This window comes from Leucoraja erinacea, chromosome 27, assembly GCF_028641065.1.
Source record: "Leucoraja erinacea ecotype New England chromosome 27, Leri_hhj_1, whole genome shotgun sequence".
NCBI lineage: Eukaryota > Metazoa > Chordata > Chondrichthyes > Rajiformes > Rajidae > Leucoraja > Leucoraja erinaceus.
Genome location: NC_073403.1, coordinates 5,838,733 through 5,858,110, shown reverse-complemented (window position 1 = coordinate 5,858,110; position 19,378 = coordinate 5,838,733). Strand labels below are relative to the sequence as shown.

The 19,378-nt window shown below is 48.3% G+C and overlaps 1 protein-coding gene across 2 annotated transcripts in view; it reads left to right on the top strand.

The window, feature by feature from the left end:
* Positions 1 to 18,486, top strand: part of LOC129710136 (sorting nexin-11-like) — a 59,373-nt gene extending 40,887 nt beyond the window's left edge. For both annotated transcript variants that reach the window (XM_055656884.1, XM_055656885.1), the window contains exons 6-7: positions 16,371 to 16,586; positions 17,282 to 18,486. In XM_055656884.1, the coding sequence (XP_055512859.1) occupies positions 16,371 to 16,586; positions 17,282 to 17,384 (319 nt within the window). In that variant the 3' untranslated portion in view covers positions 17,385 to 18,486. The remainder of the gene's footprint in view (positions 1 to 16,370; positions 16,587 to 17,281) is intronic.
* Positions 18,487 to 19,378: the final 892 nt, after the last annotated feature.

The window sequence follows — 19,378 nt, the reverse complement described above, 5'->3', positions numbered from 1 at the left end:
ACTAGCACACTCGAGACAATTTACAAATTTACTGAAGCCAATTAACCCACAAACCTGTATGTCTTTGGGATGTGGGAAGAAACCTACCTGATCTCCCGGTGGCTCAGCACTTCAACTCCCCCTCCCATTCCCAATCCGACCTCTCTGTCCTGGGTCTCCTCCATTGCCAGAGTGAGCAACACCGGAAATTGGAGGAACAGCACCTCATATTCCGCTTGGGGAGTCTGCATCCTGCGGGCATGAACATTGAATTCTCCCAATTTTGTTAGCCCTTGCTGTCTCCTCCCCTTCCTCAGCCCTCGGGCTCCTCCTCCTTCTTTTTCCTTCCTCCTCCCAGCCACCCCCTATCAGTCTGAAGAAGGGTTTCGGCCCGAAACGTTACCTATTTCCTTCGCTCCATAGATGCTGCTGCACCCGCTGAGTTTCTCCAGCATTTTTGTGTACCCCTGGACAGGCAGTCAGGATTGAACCTTGGTCTCTGGAGCTGTAAGGCAGAAACTACCACAGCGCCACCATGCTGCCCCCATAACAACTAGCTTTTTTGTTTTCAGTGAGCCCAGGTAAATTCTAGTGAGCTGCTGGACTGTGCCAAGTGTGTGTGCTGGAGTTGTTTGTGGAGGCTATGGGCTGATATCATAATTGTAACCATTTGTGGAAATTGGTGAGCGCAAGTAGGCTGTTAATGTTGTAGATGGGACATGTCTCAACAGTTTCTGCACTTCACGCGGTACTTTATCGGTCGTCAATCCCTTAGGACATCCTGAGGTTGTGAAGGGTAAGTGTAATGCCCCTGTCCCACTTAAGCAATTTTTTTAGGCGACTACAGGCGACTAGGCTGTTGCCACATGGTCGCCGCGGTGTCTCCTGTATGGTCTCCTCAGTCGCCCAAAGATTCGTACCTTTTCCCTGGTTGCCGCTGGAGTTTGAAATGTTCAACACATTTCAGCGACAGTTGGCTTGACGTAGGTTGTCGCCAGGATGATGTTGGTTATCGACTACCTACGTCAACCGGCGATAGGTACCGGCGACTGAATTGTCTTAAGTTGTCCTCCGTTGTCGCAGACAGGGTCGTACCTTGTCGTAGCTTGTCGCGGATAGACGTAGGTTGTCGAAGGTGGACGTCCTAATGGGTCACCGGTTGTCGGCAGCTTTCCGTAGCTTGATGTCGACTAGGTGGTAGTTTGTTGTAGACATTGCCGTAGGAGGGTCCAGTCGCCGGGTTTCCAGCGACCTGCTACGGCTATGAGAGTCACCAGAGGTCGCTGATGTGGAACAGGCCCATAAGTCTTTCTTCATTGTAGGGCTAAAGTTTAGAGAATTGGAGTCTGTCAGTCTAGTTGTGACCACACAGTTACCATTGTGTGCAGAATAATGTGCCTTGGTTTACAAAGTGCTGTTAATGTATTCAGAGGAGCTTTTTTTTACTGAGTTGAGCAAATTGAATTATACCTGAATGATTAACTTTCATAAATTTGTTGCGGACAAGAATGTTATTAATTGTACTCTCCAGATTTTCCTGTGAGACGTTTCGGGTCGGGTCTGAAGATGGGTCAGGACCCAAAACGTCACCCATACCTTCTCTCCAGAGATGCGGCCTGTCCCGCTGAGTTACTCCAGCGTTTTGTGCCATGGAATGATCTTGTGAGATAGTGCACACATTCCACAAACTCACATGACCTCACGACATCGCTCACGAATGACATCTTCCAGAAAGAAACTTGTTCCCAAAACACAAAGTGCCGGAAGATCTGTGGAGGGAATGGACAGACGATCCTTTGGGATCCCACCCATCTGTCCATTCCCCCCCGCAGATGCTGCCTGACCCACTGGGATCCTCCAGCGCTTTGTTTTGTTGCTCAAGATGCCATCATCTGCATTAGACACAAAATGTTGGAAAACTATCTTCGATGTAAACCAGCATCTGCAGTTCCTTCCGACACAGTCCATCATCTACAGTTACTTCTGCTTCAACTTCTTCCCAATCTTTCCCAGTAGTATTTTTGTTAACAACTACTTTCTAGTGAACAGAATAGCAAATTGAAGACAGTATGTCCAATGTGCCCAAATTGAATCCACTCTCTTTGCTCCAGTTTCTGTCTCACTCTGCCCAGTAACTGGAAGTTACATAGAAACATAGAAAATAGGCGCAGGAGTGGGCCACTCGGCTCTTCGAGCCTGCACCGCCATTCATTATGATCATGGCTGATCATCCAACTCAGTATCCTGTACCTGCCTTCTCTCCATACCCTCTGATCCCTTTAGCTGCAAGGGCCACATCTAACACCCTCTTAAATATAGCCAATGAACTGGCCTCACCTACTTTCTGTGGCAGAGAATTCCACAGATTCACCACTCTCTGTGTGAACACTTTTTTTCTCATCTCGGTCCTAAAAGACTTCCCCCCTTATCCTTAAACCGTGACCCCTTGTTCTGACTTCCCCAACATCGGGAACAATCTTCCTGCATCTAGCCTGCCCAACCCCTTAAGAATTTTGTAAGTTTGTAAGAAAGTTGTGTGAGTTTGTAAAGCATAATGCGTACTCAGCTAGTTGAACCCCTGTCACCCCTGTGCTTTAATGTCCCCATTGGCATTGTAAACAGCAGTTATGTTCTTTAACTTAAACTAACCAGTTACAATACGATGTGATACGATAGAAATTTACTTATCCCAAGAGGGAAATTGATCTGCCAACAGTCATAAAACACAAAATACATGAAACATGAAATTAAAGTGACGAGTGGAAAGGATTGGGGATGTGCAAAGATTGGGGAGGGAGGGGGGGTCAGTCAGTCTACCCCATGACAGAAGGGGGAGGAGTTGTACAGTTTGAATAGCCACAGGGAAGAAGGATCTCCTGTGGCGTTTTGTGCTGCATCTTGGTGGAACCAGTCTGTTGCTGAAGGTGCTCCTCAGGTTGACCAGTGTGTCCTCCTGATGAGATGAAGATAAAGCCTTGATAGACACAAAATGTGAGAGTCACTCAGCGGGACAGGCAGCATCTCTGGAGAGACCTCGACCCGAAACGTCACACATTCCTTCTCCCCAGAGATGTTGCCTGTCCCGCTGAGTTACTCTCGCATTTTGTATCTACCTTCGATTTAAAGCAGCATCTGCAATTCCTTTGTACACAAAGATAAAAGCCTTGCTTATACAGCACAAACACCAACGACTCAGGTTGGCGAAAAGAGTTTTGTTTGTTGTAATTACATTTTGTCAAAGTTCTCTCTTCAGATAACCTCAGATTTATGTTGTTCCATTTTTAAGCTTGAAGCGTGGCCAATATTGAGAGCAGCATGATGTTGATAAACCTGGTCAGGTAACAGGAATTTAAAAAGTAATTTGTTGGGTAGAAGTTCAGGCAAAACTATAATCCCCTCACATGAGTTCAACAGCAACAAACCTTGATGTCGTAGTAAAATACTCCAGGGCATTTCCCAGGAGAATAACCAGAGCAAAGCCACAGAGATATTTAGTTTAGATAAAAGGCAAAAGGCTTGGTGAACGAAGTAGGTTTAATTGAATGTCTTAAATAAAGTGAGGGACAGAGTTTTTTTAGTTTAGTTTAGAGATACAGCGCAGAAACACACCGAGTCCACACCGACTAGCGATCCCCGCACACTGACACTATCCTACACACACTAGGGAGTAGGGACAACTAACAAATTTACCGAGGCAATTAACCTACAAACCTACACGTCTTTGGAGCAAGAACGGAACTCACTATCAAAACATCGAGGGGACGGGGGACACACACACACACACACACACACACACGCACCCACACCCACACACACACACGCACACACACACACGCACACGCACACACACGCACACACACACACCCACGCACACACACGCACACACACACACACACACACACACCCACGCACACACACACACACGCACACACACGCACACACACACACACACACGCACACACACGCACGCACACACTCACACACACACACACACACACCCCCCACCTCACATGCGGGTGCAGCAGCATCTATGGAGCAGTGGAATTTCAATGGATGCATGATTTGCACAAAGCATTCTGCTGATGTTAGTTTACACCAATGATCAGGAGTGGTCAGTCAGCAACAGCCAGGAAATAGACACAGGGAAATAATTGAAGGTTGACAAAAATGCTGGAGAAACTCAGCGGGTGCAGCAGCATCTATGGAGCGAAGGAAATAGGCAACGTTTCGGCCCGAAACGTTGCCTATTTCCTTCGCTCCATAGATGCTGCTGCACCCGCTGAGTTTCTCCAGCACTTTTGTCTACCTTCGATTTTCCAGCATCTCCAGTTCCTTCTTAAACATAGAGTTAACCTTGTTCTTTGTGTTTGTTCATCGGGAGTGTTTGGGTGTTCCTGGCGTCTGCTTATCAGCAGTGGTTCTCATGTTTGCCTTGCAACAACTGCAAGAGTTAATAGCACAGAGCCTTTTTTTTTATCTGTTTAGATCACATCCTGTCTGGAATTAGAGCAGATGGAATTAATCTTAAAACTTCCTGCCAGAGGCGGATAAAACTGCAATGCAGCGACAACCCGGTTCAGTGTGAAGTCGAACAAAAAGTATTTGGGTTCAGTCTATTACCTATTACAGAGGAATAGTGAAAGACGTCTGTTTGCATGCTGTCCAATTAAATCAGATCATATCATCCATGAGAGCAATCAAGGCGTACACAGGGACAACAGGTATCGCCAAGGGAAAATACCAGAGTGCCCAATATATTGTTACAGCATTACAGCGTTACAGTAATGCCCCTGTCCCACTTAGGAAACCTGAACGGAAACCTCTGGAGACTTTGCGCCCCACCCAAGGTTTCCGTTCGGTTCCCGGAGGTTGCAGGTGGTTGCCAGAGGTTGCAGGTAGTGGAAGCAGGTAGGGAGACTGACAAAAACCTCCGGGAGCCGCACGGAAACCTTGGGTGGGGCGCAAAGTCTCCAGAGGTTTCCGTTCAGGTTTCCTAAGTGGGACAGGGGCATTACGGTCTGCAATCAGGTAGGCTGGAGTTTACAAGGATGAGGAGGTATCTCATTGAAACTTACCGAATAGTGAAAGGCCTGGATAGAGTAGATGTGGGGAGCATGTTTCCACTAGTGGGAGAGTCTAGGACCAGAGGACACTGTCTCCGAATAAAAGAACGTCCCTTTTGAAAGGAGATGAGGAGGAGTTTCAGCTCCTATCATTTATGAACATGAATACAGAAAACCCTCACAGTAAGGGACGTGTATGTCGCAGATAGACACAGAATGCTGGAGTAACTCAGCGGGACAGGCAGCATCTCTGGAGAGAAGGAATGGATGACGTTTCAGGTCGAGACCCTTCTTCAGACTGAAGAAGTCGATTTAAACCAGCATCTGCAGTTCTTTCCTACACATGTTGTATGTTTTCGGGTGGGTTATGGTGGACCGAGGCTCCCGTTGCACAGCGCCACCACCCCAGTTACCCCATTAGCTGGCGCCACGTGGCGTTGGCGAGAGCGGCATGAAGACGGCGTGAGTACCGGGTCCGTCCCTGGCGCACTGTGCGTGGGGCCCGTGGCTTAGCGGCTCTCCAGCCTGTGAACTCCACCTTGTTTAACCCCGCTCCTATGGCGCGTTTCCTCCCACTCGGCCTTGGGTTAAACTCTACCCCCCCCCCCCCCCCCCCTCTCTCTCACTCGGTTATAGCAGACAATCGGCAATAATGGGCACATTCCCCCCCCCACCTCCTGGGTCTGTTGTTGCAGCCGTTTACTGTATTGGAAAAAAACAGTTCCCTTTTAACCCGTGCAAACGTACACTGGCCGGAGAGACCAAGAAAAGGTCGTGAACCAAACGTGTGGCCACGCAGGATGATGTTCGGAAACGGTCGGCTCGGTGGCGCAGCGGTAGAGTTGCTGCCTTACAGCGCTTGCAGCTGTTCGATCCTGACTACGGGTGCTGTCTGGACGGAGTTTGTACGTTCTCCCGCCGTAACCCAAGTGGGTTTTCTCCTAGATCTTCGGTTTCCTCCCACACTCCAAAGACGTACAGGTATGCAGGTAAATTGGCTTGGTATAAGTGTAAATTGACCCCAGTGTATGTAGGATAGTATTGGTGTGCGGGGATCGCTGGTCGGCGCGGACTCGCTGGGCCGAAGGGCCTGTTTCCGCTCTGTATCTCCAAACTAAACTGAACTAAACTAATCTAACACAAAGTAGAGCGGAGGTCAGGGATACTCTTGTCCACAATGACAACGAGGTTAAAGATTGAGTTAGAAGGATGTAAGTGGGGTAGGAACGTTGAGATGTAGAGATAATCACAAATTAATGTATATTTATTAGCCAGCACTCATGTGAAGATGTTTAAAGGTGGGTACTAACAGGATAAAGTACCACAGGGATCTCTGCTTCAATCAGCACCATAGATTTCTCTGCTGCAGTTCAAAAGAAAAAGGAAACATTGGAACAAAAACTTTGGGAATAAATATTCCAGTGTTGCAGGGAGGATTGGACTCTTTTTTAAGGGAAGTTCAGGAACAGTTTCTTCCCTTCTGTTGTCAAACTACTGAACGGTCATCCCTTACGCTCGGGAGTAGTAGCAAACCTCTTGTTCATCAATTCACGGGAACAGAATTAGGTCATTCGGCCCAATGAGTTTACTGCACCATTCAATCATGGCAGATCAATTGTTCCCTCTCAACCCCATTCTCCTGCCTTCTCCCAGTAACCCCTGGCACCCGTACTAATCAAGAATCTATCTATACCCACCGCTGCTGTCTGTGGCAGTGGATTCCGCAGATTCACCACCCTCTGACTAAAGAAATTCCTCCTCATCTCCTTCCAAATGGAACGTCCTTTAATCCCGAGGCTGTGACCTCTGGTCCTATACACTCCCACTAGTGGAAACATCCTCTCCACATCCACTCTATCCAGGCCTTTCACTATTGTACAACTCATGATTCCCAACTCCTTCGCATTACATTCTGAGTACTGTGAAGGGGAGTGATTTAGCCATTAGTTGAATGCTGTCAGCCCACTGAGTATGTTTTTGAAATGCAGCCTATTATCGGTGGAGATCTAACCTGTCCTGAATGAATGTTGTTAATTGTTTTGCATTCTGCTGCAATATCACCTTTGTTTAATAGGATCAGGTTCAGACCCAGTGATAGGTGTAATCTATCCCCTCCTACACAGCTCCTAAATCAGGCTTAGTACAGAGGCTGAAAGCTCAAATAGTGCTGCCGCTTGAATGAATGAATAGGTAGCCTGTGAGAAACAGAAACGTTACCACCTTAGACAAGTAAGCATTGTGCAGACACATTTTAGGGCCTTGCTTACAGGGCAGGCTTCCAGAAAACGGGCTTTCAGCCTCTTTACCCACTTTCTCATCCACTCCCTACACTGGGGGCAATTTACAGAGGGCCGATTAACATGCAAACCCATTGCATCTTGTGGGAGGTGTATAAAATAATGAGAGGAATAGATCGGGTAGATGCATAGAGTCTGGTGCCCAGAGTAGGGGAATCGAAGACCAGAGGACATAGGTTTAAGGAGAAGGGGAAAAGATTTAATAGGAATCTGAAGGGTAACTTTTTCACACAAAGGGTGGTGGGTGTATGGAACAAGCTGCCAGAGGAGGTAGTCGAGGCTGGGACTATCCCAACGTTTAAGAAACAGTTAGACAGGTACATGGATAGGACATGTTTGGAGGGATATGGGCCAAGCGCAGGCAAGTGGAATTAGTGTAGCAGGGACATGTTGGCCATTGTGGGCAAGTTGGGCCGCTAGTGAAGGGGTGATTGCTGTTCGGCCCCTGGCCTACCCCCTCCCTCATCCACATGAGGTGTGTCCTACTGGGCAACATGCCTTCAGTACTGCACTGGAGGACAGCTACCATTCTACGTCAAAGCTGCTGCCTTATCAAGGGGCCCAGGGCATAGAAACATAGAAAATAGGTGCAGGAGTAGGCCATTCGGCCCTTCGAGCCTGCACTGCCATTCAATATGATCATGGCTAATCATCCAACTCAGTATCCTGTCCCTGCCTTCTCTCCACACCCCCTGATCCCTTTAGCCACAAGGGCCACATCTAACTCCCTCTTAAATATAGCCAATGAACTGTGGCCTCAACTACCTTCTGTGGCAGAGCATTCCACAGATTCACCACTCTCTGTGTGAATTATTTTTTTCTCATCTCGGTCTTAAAAGATTTCCCCCTTATCCTTAAACTGTGTGACCGCTTGTTCTGGACTTCCCCAACATCGGGAACAATCTTCCTGCATCTAGCCTGTCCAACCCTTTAAGAATTTTGTAAGTTTCTATAAGATCCCCCCTCAATCTTCTAAATTCTAGCGAGTACAAGCCGAGTCTATCCAGTCTTTCTTCATATGAAAGTCCTGACATCCCAGGAATCAGTCTGGTGAACCTTCTCTGTACTCCCTCTATGGCAAGAATGTCTTTCCTCAGATTAGGAGACCAAAACTGTACGCAATACTCCAGGTGTGGTCTCACCAAGACCCTGGACAACTGCAGTAGAACCTCCCTGCTCCTATACTCAAATCCTTTTGCTATGAATGCTAACATACCATTCGCTGTCTTCACTGCCTGCTACACCTGCATGCCTACTTTCAATGACTGGTGTACCATGACACCCAGGTCTCGTTGCATCTCCTCTTTTCCTAATCGGCCACCATTCAGATAATAGTCTGCTTTCCTGTTTTTGCCACCAAAGTGGACAACCTCACATTGGGAGACTGTGAATCTATTGGTTGAAGTATTTCTATTGCAATACACGGTTGTGCCCAGTGACTACTCATGACCATACAGGTGTTAGCAATGTTACAACATTTTGAGATTTTAAAAATCAAGTCTGCAATTTATCCCATCAGATAAAGCATAAAAATAAGTTTATTTTGACACCTAATTCACTTTCATATCTTCAGTATTAAAAAAGGTATGGCCATTTTCATACTCGGAAATTAGCATCTTGTTCCCTATTGCTTTTCCATTGACTTAACACAAAAGCTTTGACCAAGGACAGTCAAAAGCCCACAACTTTCTTAAAAATTAAGAGAACTGAAATAAATTTTCAGTTATTGTAGATTGAAGCATTCTGAAACAAATATGAAACAATCTTACTTGGATGAACTGAAATTAAAGCATGTAATTAGTTAGTTACCCAATTGTAGCTAATTACAAAATTCAATTACTAGATCTAAACATCTATCAATTTCTTAAGAAAAGATGAACATATTTAAATAGCCTAAGTGTTCAAATAACATTCACACAAGAATTCACAATATGACATGATTTTTAAATCTCATTGTCATGGATTTATAGGCCAAATGAAAGGAATTTAGTGTTTCATTCCCGTAAATTAATGACCATTTAAATCATCTTGCGAGTGGGTTTTTGAGGAAAGCGATCATTTGAAACGTTGTGGTTGCGGTGAATTTTAACCCCATATCGGCAGAAAAAATACTGCCGGTTCGTATGGGTCCTAAATCACCGTTTCGCAACGTAAAATGTGGATTAAAGGCATCCTAAGAAGCACGTTTATATGTAAAATAAACGGCTTTCCTTTACCTGTCCCGTACGCTGTCCCCGTTGTCGGCGTTGACGGCTTTAGAAGCTGATTTTTAAATTACTCCAGTGCCGAAATTGTCGGGCGATTTAAAAAAAATAAAAAAATTCACAGCCAAACGGCCGTCAGAACAATTCTTCAGCAAAAGCTTGCACTCCGAGAAAATATATCCAGGACAGGTAGGAGAAAAAACATATTTTAACCCCCCCCCCTCAAAGGCGCCAAAGTCGCGCACACGGCCAGTGGCAGAACTACAGCGCCGCTGAAGGTAAGTTTTGTAACATACCTACAGGTGTCACGTGTTGACATGTCGCGGGGTGACGCCTGTCTGGTCGTGAGTAGTCGCCCAAAGAGTCGTACCTTTTTCCGGTCGCCACTGGATTTCCATCATGTTGAACATTTTCGGTCACCTGCTGCGTCTATGACGGGTGCCGGCAAGTCGACCAAAAATAATCGCGTAAGTGGGACAGGCCCTTTCGTCTTTAAAGAAATGACCTGATAAGTGACAGTGTTTGTAAGGCTGTAACATGGAGGAGCATAAAATGCCCACCTCATGAAGGGGAGATGAGAATGAGAGAGTTTGTAGGTAACCTCACCCTTCCACCTATACCCCTCCCACTGAGACATTGTATTTACATTTCACTCCGCTTCTCATCTTATCTGATATCTTTGGTGTCCTTTGTAAGCTATTTCACCCACCTCACCTGTATCTACTTATCAACCCCCCTTCACTATATTCACCAATCTTATCCCCAGTGTGAAGAAAGGTTCCCAGCCCTAAAAACGTCACCTATCCATTCCGTCCGTAGATGTTGCCCAACTCGCTGAGTTCCTCCAGCACCTCAGATTCAGATTCAGTTTCAATTTTAATTGTCATTGTCAGTGTACAGTACAGAGACAACGAAATGCATTTAGCATCTCCCTTGAAGAGCGACATAGAATATGATTTGAATAAAAAAATAATAAGTGTCCGGGGGGGGGGGGGGGGGGGGGAGTGGTGGTATTGGCAGTCACTGAGGTACGTTGTTGAGTAGAGTGTGACAGCCGCCGGAAAGAAGCTGTTCCTCGACCTGCTGGTTCGGCAACGGAGAGACCTGTAGCGCCTCCCGGATGGTAGGAGGGTAAACAGTCCATGGTTGGGGTGAGAGCAGTCCTTGGCGATGCTGAGCGCCCTCCGCAGACAGCTAGTGCCTTGCTCAAGATTCAAGCATCTGCAATCCCTTGTGTGTCCACCTATCACTTGCCAGGCTTTGTCCTACCCCCCCCCCCCCCCCCCCATCTCTCCATGTGCAGGAAGGAAAGGAAGGAACTGCAGATGCTGGTTTATACCGAAGATAGACACAAAATGCTGGAGCAACTCAGCGGGTCAGGCAGCATCCCTGGAGAAAAATGATGGGTGATGCTTTGGGTCGGAACGCTTCTTCAGATGGTCTCAAGAAGAGTCCATCCTTCTCCACCTGACCCACTGAGTTACTCCAGCACTTTGTGTCTGTCCCCACCTCTCTATTCCAGCTTTCTCTCCCCCACACCATTCAATATGTAGAAGGGTCCTGCCTCCTTCCTCCCCCCCTTCCCTCCCCCCCCTCCCTTCCAAAAGACATTTCCGCTCCATTCTCTCCACAGATGCTGCCTGACCGACTGTGTTCCTCCAGCAATTTGTGTTTAAGTCACACAGGTGCTGCGTAACGGTTCGGGATGGAGTTGATCCTTTGATGGGGCCAATCCAATTTACATACCATTTTTAAATAAAGGTGCTTAGCAGCGCTCTGCTCTTTTGAATTTCCTTGCCAGTGCTTGGAGCCAAAGATCCTACAGCGAGCAAGATAGATCACTTGACGAAAAAGACGTAGTACGGTCATGGGCAGATTCATGGGTAATTTTCGGCCCCATTTCCGTAACCGGCTTCCGTCTCCGCACCAAAGATCCCATAGGATACTAGTGCAGAGACGGAAGCCGGTTACGGAAACATCCTCGTAAAAATAAAAGTTATTTGGGAAAAATCTTCTAATTTTCAGAATTATAATTTATTAACACAAACTGTTCCCCCGCAACGTTGATTACACTGCGAGTCGGGTCGGGTTACTGAAATGGATGAAAAAAAAGCCCTCGTTCCGCTCCATTGCGTATTACACGTCAGCCCATTGCATTTATGAGTGGTCTATCCTGCTTGGATCTTTGCTTGGAGCTGGCTGAGTTTCTGCCTTATATATAATACAGCCGTGCTGTGATTTGCTTCTACTTCTCAATCCCACGAGAGCTGTTACCCCGGCCAAAGCCAACAGAAGCTTGGAAGAGATTTTGTGCAGTCCTCATGCAGCCTCCTAGCATGCAGCCCAGTGTCCTCTGGTGACCCAGCGTAGCGGCTGCCTCCAGCTAATCAAGCCCATAAACAACGTAAAGGCCCATCTCAAAGATTTACACTGCGTACTCCTGGGCCAGAGCTTGCTCCTATTGCATTTGTGATTAACAGTAATTGTTCTGCAGTCTCTGGTTCCAAAGCATATTTGGTTTTGTATAACACAAACCCCTTGCAGCCTTGGAAAAAACAGTATGTTCTTAATTACTTTGTCTGCTCCTAGCCTCCTCCTGACGGCTTACTATTTTACACAGAATTATTGCTTCCCAGCACCTAGCTCCTGTAACCACAACACAGACTTTTCTGGCATTAGTCCAATTTACAATGATCAAGAGCCGAATATTCCTCACCATGGAACCCTGGTAAAATTCATCTTGTCAGTAATTGGTGAGAAACTTCACTGGCTGGAGTCATAAGTCATTAAAAGTTTGCTGCAGTCTCTGGAAGTTTTGTACACTGCGGCACGGTGACGCAGGGGTAGAGTTGCCGCCTCACAGCCCCAGAGTACCGCCCGGGTTCAGTCCTGACTACGGTTTGTACGTTCTCGGACTCAGTGGGCTAAAGGGTCCGATTCTGCGCTGTATCTCTAGAGTATGTATGGGCAATAATCATCAGGCGGAATTTCTGGAGAAAAGGGATAGATGGCGTTTAGGGTCGAAACCCTTCTAAAGAATGAAAGGTATTGGGGGGGACAGTCTCCCAATGCCCTGGGCCCCTGTTTATTTCTGGCCTTTGTCCAACCGTCTGTCTATCAAAACATCCCTCACCTGTATCCACCTATCACTCACCAGCCTTTATCCTGCCCCTCTCCACTTCCGGCCTTCCTCTCCTCAATCACAGCCAACTCTAGATAACGCCAGTCCATGTTCTCCAGAGAACGCTGCTGACTCCAGCACTTTGTTTTTTTTTACTGACATCCCCCTCTACTTTACCAAATCATGGAGCGGCACGGTGGCGCAGCGGGGAGAGCTGCTGCCTCACAGCGCCAGAGACCCGTCCATTCCATCCTAATTACGAGTGCTGTCTGTACGGAGTTTGTACATTCTCCCTGTGACCTGCGTGGGTTTTCTCCGGGTGCTCCAGTTTCCTCCCTCGCTCCAAAGACATACAGGCTTGTAGGTTAATTGGCTTGGTATAAATGTAAATTGTTCGTTGTGTGTGTAGGATAGTGTTAGTGTATGGGGATTGCTGGTTGGTGCGGGCTCGGTGGGCCTGTTTCCGCGCTGTATCTCTAAACTATACTAAACAAAATGATATCTCCCGGTTGCTGGACACTTTAATTCTCCTTCCCATTCCCACACTGACCCTTCTGTCCTCCGTCTCCTCCATTGTCAGAGTGAGGCTAAACACAAATTTGAGAAACAGCATCTCATATTTGTCTTGGGCAACTTACAGCCCAGTGGTATGAATATTGATTCCTCTCACCTCAGGTAGCCCCGGCATTCCCTCTCTCCACACGTCGCACCAGCTTCTCGTTTTCACCCGACAAACAGTTAAATTCCTTTATCAGCGTTACCTTTTTTGCATATCTTTCATTCATTGTACTTTATCTCTCTGCATCACCGTCTAAATCGTCTATATCTCTCGTTTCCCTTATTCCTAACCAATTGGAAGAAGGATCTCGAGCCAAAACGTCACCCATTCCTTCCCTCCAGAGATGCTGCCTGTCCCGCTGAGTTTCTCCAGCTTTTTGCGCCTATTTCTCTTAAACAAAACAATAACAGGCACGTGGGAAAGGTCAGTACAACGAGCTCAGAGAGGGTCAGTGAATCCTGGAGAGGGAGATTACTGGAAGGAGTATTTACTAGATAAGGGTAAAGGGAATGGTGAAATGACTGAGTTTCATGGTCTACAAGTTTATCTGGGCTCGCTTGATAGCGTGCACTCTCAGTACTTAGTTCCCCTACTGCAGATTAATATTTAGCGCAGTGAGACTGAAGGGAACATTAAATCTTCTGCTTAAATGCAGGTTATGTGCGTGGACCTTGAAACTATATACTTAATACAATTACCCTGAGGCTCCAAGATAACAGGTTTAATAACCAGGACACTCCTCCGTGTCTGGTTCCCACCATTTGCTCATTTTTATCATCTGATTAAAAAAAAAATAAAGTGGTGGAGGATCTCAGCTGGTCAGTGGAGGGAAATATCATTCGACACGTGCTTCATGGTGGACATCTTGACACAAGGAACTGCAGATGCGGGAATGTTGAGCAAAAATCACAGATTGCTGGAGTAACTCTGCATCTTGGAGGAACAGCACCTCATAATTTACGTCAGACCAAGCGTAGGCTTGGCGATCGCTTCGCCCAACACCTCCGCTCGGTCCGCATTGACCAACCTGATCTCCCGGTGGCTCAGCACTTCAACTCCCCCCTCCCATTCCGAATCCGACCTCTCTGTCCTGGGCCTCTTCCATGGCCAGAGTGAGCACCACCGGAAATTGGAGGAGCAACACCTCATATTCCGCATGGGCAGTCTGCACCCTAGCGGCATAAACATTAAACTCACCAACTTCCGGTAGCCCTTGCTGTCTCCTCCCCTTCTCAGGTCTCCCTCAGCCCTCGGGCTCCTCCTCTTCTTTTTTCCTTTCTTCTCGCCATTCCCCCCCCCCACCCTACATCAGAAGGGTTTCGGCCCCGAAACGTTGCCTATTTCCTTCGCTCCATGGATGCTGCTGCACCCGCTGAGTTTCTCCAGCACCTTTGTCTACCCTCATAATTTGCTTGGGCAGCTTAAGGGCCTGTCCCACTTTAGGATTTTTTCAGCGACTGCGAACATCAGCGTCCAACGCCCTAAAAACCGGTCAAGCTGTACGACACTCCGCATCACCGACACGTCAAGCTACGACACTCCGTGTCACTCGCCTTCACGACACAAAGAGGTGACGCCGAAGAATAATAATTACATTGGAAATGAACTTATCTACAATAAATCTAAGGACCAATAACGTTTTAATGTATAAGTCGGCGCTTTATATACCCGCGTCACCGGGGGTCACCCGCAAGACAGCATACGTCAGCGTGTGACAGGGCGCACGATATGATGAGACACCCAGATTTTGAACATTCCTAAATCCAGGGGCGGCAGGGAGACATCGCGCGCGCATCACTACATGAGTCAGCCCGAGTCACGCCCCGACCTCGCCGAAAATGTCACCCAAGTGGGACAGGCCCTTTACAACCCAGCGGTATGGATATTGACTGCTCTAACTTCAAGTAACCCTTGCTTTCCCTCTCCATTCCTCCCCCATCCGAGTTCTCCGACTAGTTTTACTCTTCGTATTGCATTTTACTGATTGTACTCCTCGTTGTCACCTTCCCCCTCAGCTAGTAGTGATCCATTCTACATTACCCTTCAACTTTGTCCCCTTGGATCTTTTTCACACCTTACCCTTCCATATCTTCTTCAGACTCTCAGTCTGAAGAAGGGTCTCGACCTGAAGGGTCACCCATTCGTTCTCTCCAGATGCTGCCTGTCCTGCTGAGTTACCCCAGCTTTTTGTGTCTATCTTCGGTGTAAATCAGCATCTGCAACTGCTTCCTACACATCTCTGGAGGACATGGATAGGCGTAGTGTTGGATCAGGACCATTTTTCTGACTGATTGAAGAAGGGGGGGGAGAAAGATGGAAGGAAGGTGGGGGCGTTAGAAAGGCAGGCAGGCGACGGTTATACATGGGGAAGGGAGGGTTGCTCGGCAGAACGGGTGAACAAAGACCAGGAGACTAAAGGATGAGATAAAGGACAGAAGAGGCATGAATAGTGAGGCCAGGGTAAAGGGTAGAAGTGGGGGGGATGGGGAAAGAGGGGGTTGGGCTAGTGGGGGGAGAGGGTGCACAGGCAGGGCACTGGGAAGAGAGGGGGAGAAAAAAGGGGGTGCTGCAACACCTGTTCAGTAAAAATTGTAAATTGTCCCTCATGTGTGTAGGATAGAACTAATGCACGGGGATTGCTGGTTGGCGGGGACTTGGTGGGCCGAATAGCCTGTCCCTGTGCTATATCTCTAAAGTATAAAGGTTGGGCTTTAAGGGTCAGGTGGCCTCATCCTGATGGCCATACCCTTCATGGGCTGTATAGCCATTTGGGAGCGGCTAATTCTCATGTTCAGAAAGGATTGGAGCAGAATTAGGCCATTTGGCCCATTCAATCATGGCTGATCCATCTCTCCCTCTCAGCCCATTCACAAGTTCACAAGTTATAGGAGTAGAATTGGGCCATTTGGCCCATTGATACTACTCCACCGTTCAATCATGGCTGATCTATCTCTCCCATCTAATCCCATTCTCCTGCCTTCTCCCCATGACCCCTGACGCCCCTACTAATCAAGAATCTATCTATCTCTGCCTTAAAAATACCCATTGACTTGACCTCCCACAGCCTTGTGTGGCGATGAGTTCCACAGATTCACCGCCCTGTGAGTAAAGAGGAGCTGGGTACAATGCGAGTGTTTTGTTTTGCAGGGTTCTACACACTACAATCTTCCTGTCAGACAGCCAGCTGCACCTCTTCCTGCAGACCCAGCTGCCGGCGGGCCAGATCGAGGCGTGCACCCGGGGCCACACTCCCTTCACCGTCACCGAGGCCATTCTGGACAGCGCCATGTGCGGCAAGAACATCCCACGTGGAGCCGAGGCTGAGGGCGAGGGACTCGGCCCCCTGGGCTACGAGTGTGGGAGGTGAGCCCCAGCCCCATGGCTACTCTACTGGTCAGTGTGTAGCTTGTCCCAACCCAACCCACAGCCCCATTGCTGCTGGGAGATTGTTGTGAACCCTGGATTGTGTGTCTGGGATATTAGAGTCATACAGCGTTGAAACAGCTGATGATCAGAAAATGTAGAACGGTTGATTGGTAGTGACAAGGAGGCGTACAAGCAGGAGGACAGTGACACTAGTCAGAGAACTTGGATGGGGGGGGGTAATGCAGAGAGAGGGGTTGCAAGGGCTATTTTGGAGTTAGAGACATCAATGTTCATACCGCTGGGTAGTACGGTGCCCAGGCTATATATGAGGTATTGCTTCTTGGTTTCTTGGTCCTCCAAAATATTCCAAATGGAATTTAAACTGGAGGTGGTGGAGGGAGGACTTAAGCCAGAAAGGGTTTTTGGGAAGAAAGAGCTACCTTAAATGTAGTTGCGTCTGGTTGGGTAACTATGGTAGGGTGAAGAGTATTCCATGCTTTAATTGTGCGGGGGAAGAATGAATTGCTGTACACATCTGTCTTGGTAGCTGGTATCTCAAATTGGATCGAATGCCCTCGTCTGTTCCTAATTGGTTTGGGTCCCTCCACTTTGCGCTGGGCTTGACAGTGAGAGTGGAGGAGGCCCAGGACAGAGAGGTGAGTGTGACTAACGTGCTGTGTGCTTGTCTGCAGCTCGCCCTGTCGCACTGTGGGGAACAACGATGGCAGCAGCAGCAGGGCCAGGGCCAGGGCTGCTGAACCCTTGCAGGAGGCCGCTGTGTCCGGGAGGACATGAGGAGCAAGACTGGAGGGAACCACTCCCTGCCTGGTTGTCAACCCACCCCTGGACCACTGCGATGTCCTCACACACTCTCTTCATTAGTGACTGCACCCCCCCCCCCCCGGCTGGGAGGCAGCGAGCCGGATCCGGAGCCGGAGCCGGAGCCAAGCAGCACGGGAACACCGGCCCATCACCGCGGGAAGCAGACCGGCACCAGCCGTTTCTCAGCAGCACCACAGTAAAGAGAGTCGGTGAGGCAGCTCGCAGCATTCCATCGGCTCCTTGTACTGCGGGCTGCTCCTGGCGGTGGGAGACCACCCCTGTAGGCCGGTACCCCCTGTTCCAGGCGGGATGAAACTTTGCCTCCGGGTGGAATCGGCCCCAGAGTTCTCCCGACTATCCTTCCGCTCACTCGCAATTCCCCAAAAACATTCCTCACTCTCACTCCTCCCTGACCTGTTCAGCTCCACTTTAGACACTAAAAGCTGGAGTGACTCTGTGGGACAGGCAGCATCTCGGGAGAGAAGGAACGGCTGGGTCGAGCGTTTTGGGTCGAGACCTTTCTTCAATCTGAGAGTCAGTGGGAGAGGGAGACTAGAGATATGGAAGGGTAAGGTGTGAAAATGACAGATCAAAGCAGATGTTGATAAGAAAATGTAGAATGGCCTTCGTATACTTTAATCTGTCCTTTTCACACCTTACCCTTCCAGATCTCTAGCCTCCCTCCCTCTCCCCCTGACTCAGACTGAAGAAGGGTCTCCATCCGAAACATCACCCATTCCTTCTCTCCAGAGATGCTGCATGTCCCACTGAGTTACTCCAGCATTTTGTGTCTATCTTCGGTGTAAACCGGCCTCCGCAGTTCCTTCCTACACATTTTGTTGGCTCTAGTTTGTCCCAGCAACACGTCTGGCTTGAATATAGATAAACATCGATGCACTCCGCTCCCACCACACGTTAGCCCCTCCCCATCAATGTTAAGTCTTCCAGCCCCAAAGCCCACGAGACCACTGCACTCCCCCAGTTCTGGGCTACTTTGAATCTTCGCACTGGCACGACCTGGCCACACACGCACGCACACACGCGCACGCACACACAGGTACGCACACACACGTACACACACACACACACACACAGGTACACACACACACACGTACATAAACACACACACGTACACGTACACACACACGCACACACACACACACACACGCACGCACACACACGTACACACACACACATACACGCACACACACACGTACACACACACGCACACACACACACACACGCACACACACGTACACACACACACGTACACACACACACACACATACTCACGTACACACACACACACACGCACACACACACACACATGCACACACATGCATACACACACGCACACACACATGCACGCACACGCGCACACACGTATGCACACGTACACACACAAACACGCATGTACGCACACACATGCACATACACAAGCACACACACGTGTGCGCACGCACACACACGTACACACACACATGCACACACACTGGCAACACCGGCCTAGACCCATTGCTTCCAACCTACTCACCCTCACCCTCCCGACATTCACTGCTCCCTAAAGACATTCTTTAAAATCCGAGGAAGGGTCCCAACCTAAAACATAGACTGCCGATTCCTTCCACAGATGCCGCCTTACCCGTTGAGTTCTTCCAGCACTTAGTGTAATGCTCATGACTCCAATAGCTTGCAGTCTGTTGTGTCTTCTTTAAAATCTACCTCTTCAAACAAACTTTGTTCAGCTATCCTGGAACCCCATGGCATGCTGTCACTTTATTACCCTTCCTGAGAAATATCTTGTAAAGTATTACTGGATTAAAAGAGTATGTAATTTGTGCTGAGAGCTGCATTAAGCTGAGCAACGGCAAATGATTCAACTCCATGTGTGTGCGGTGGGTGTGTGTTTGTGTTCATGAGTGCAAGGTGTGTGTGTGTATGGGTGTATGTGCGATGTGGTGGGTGTT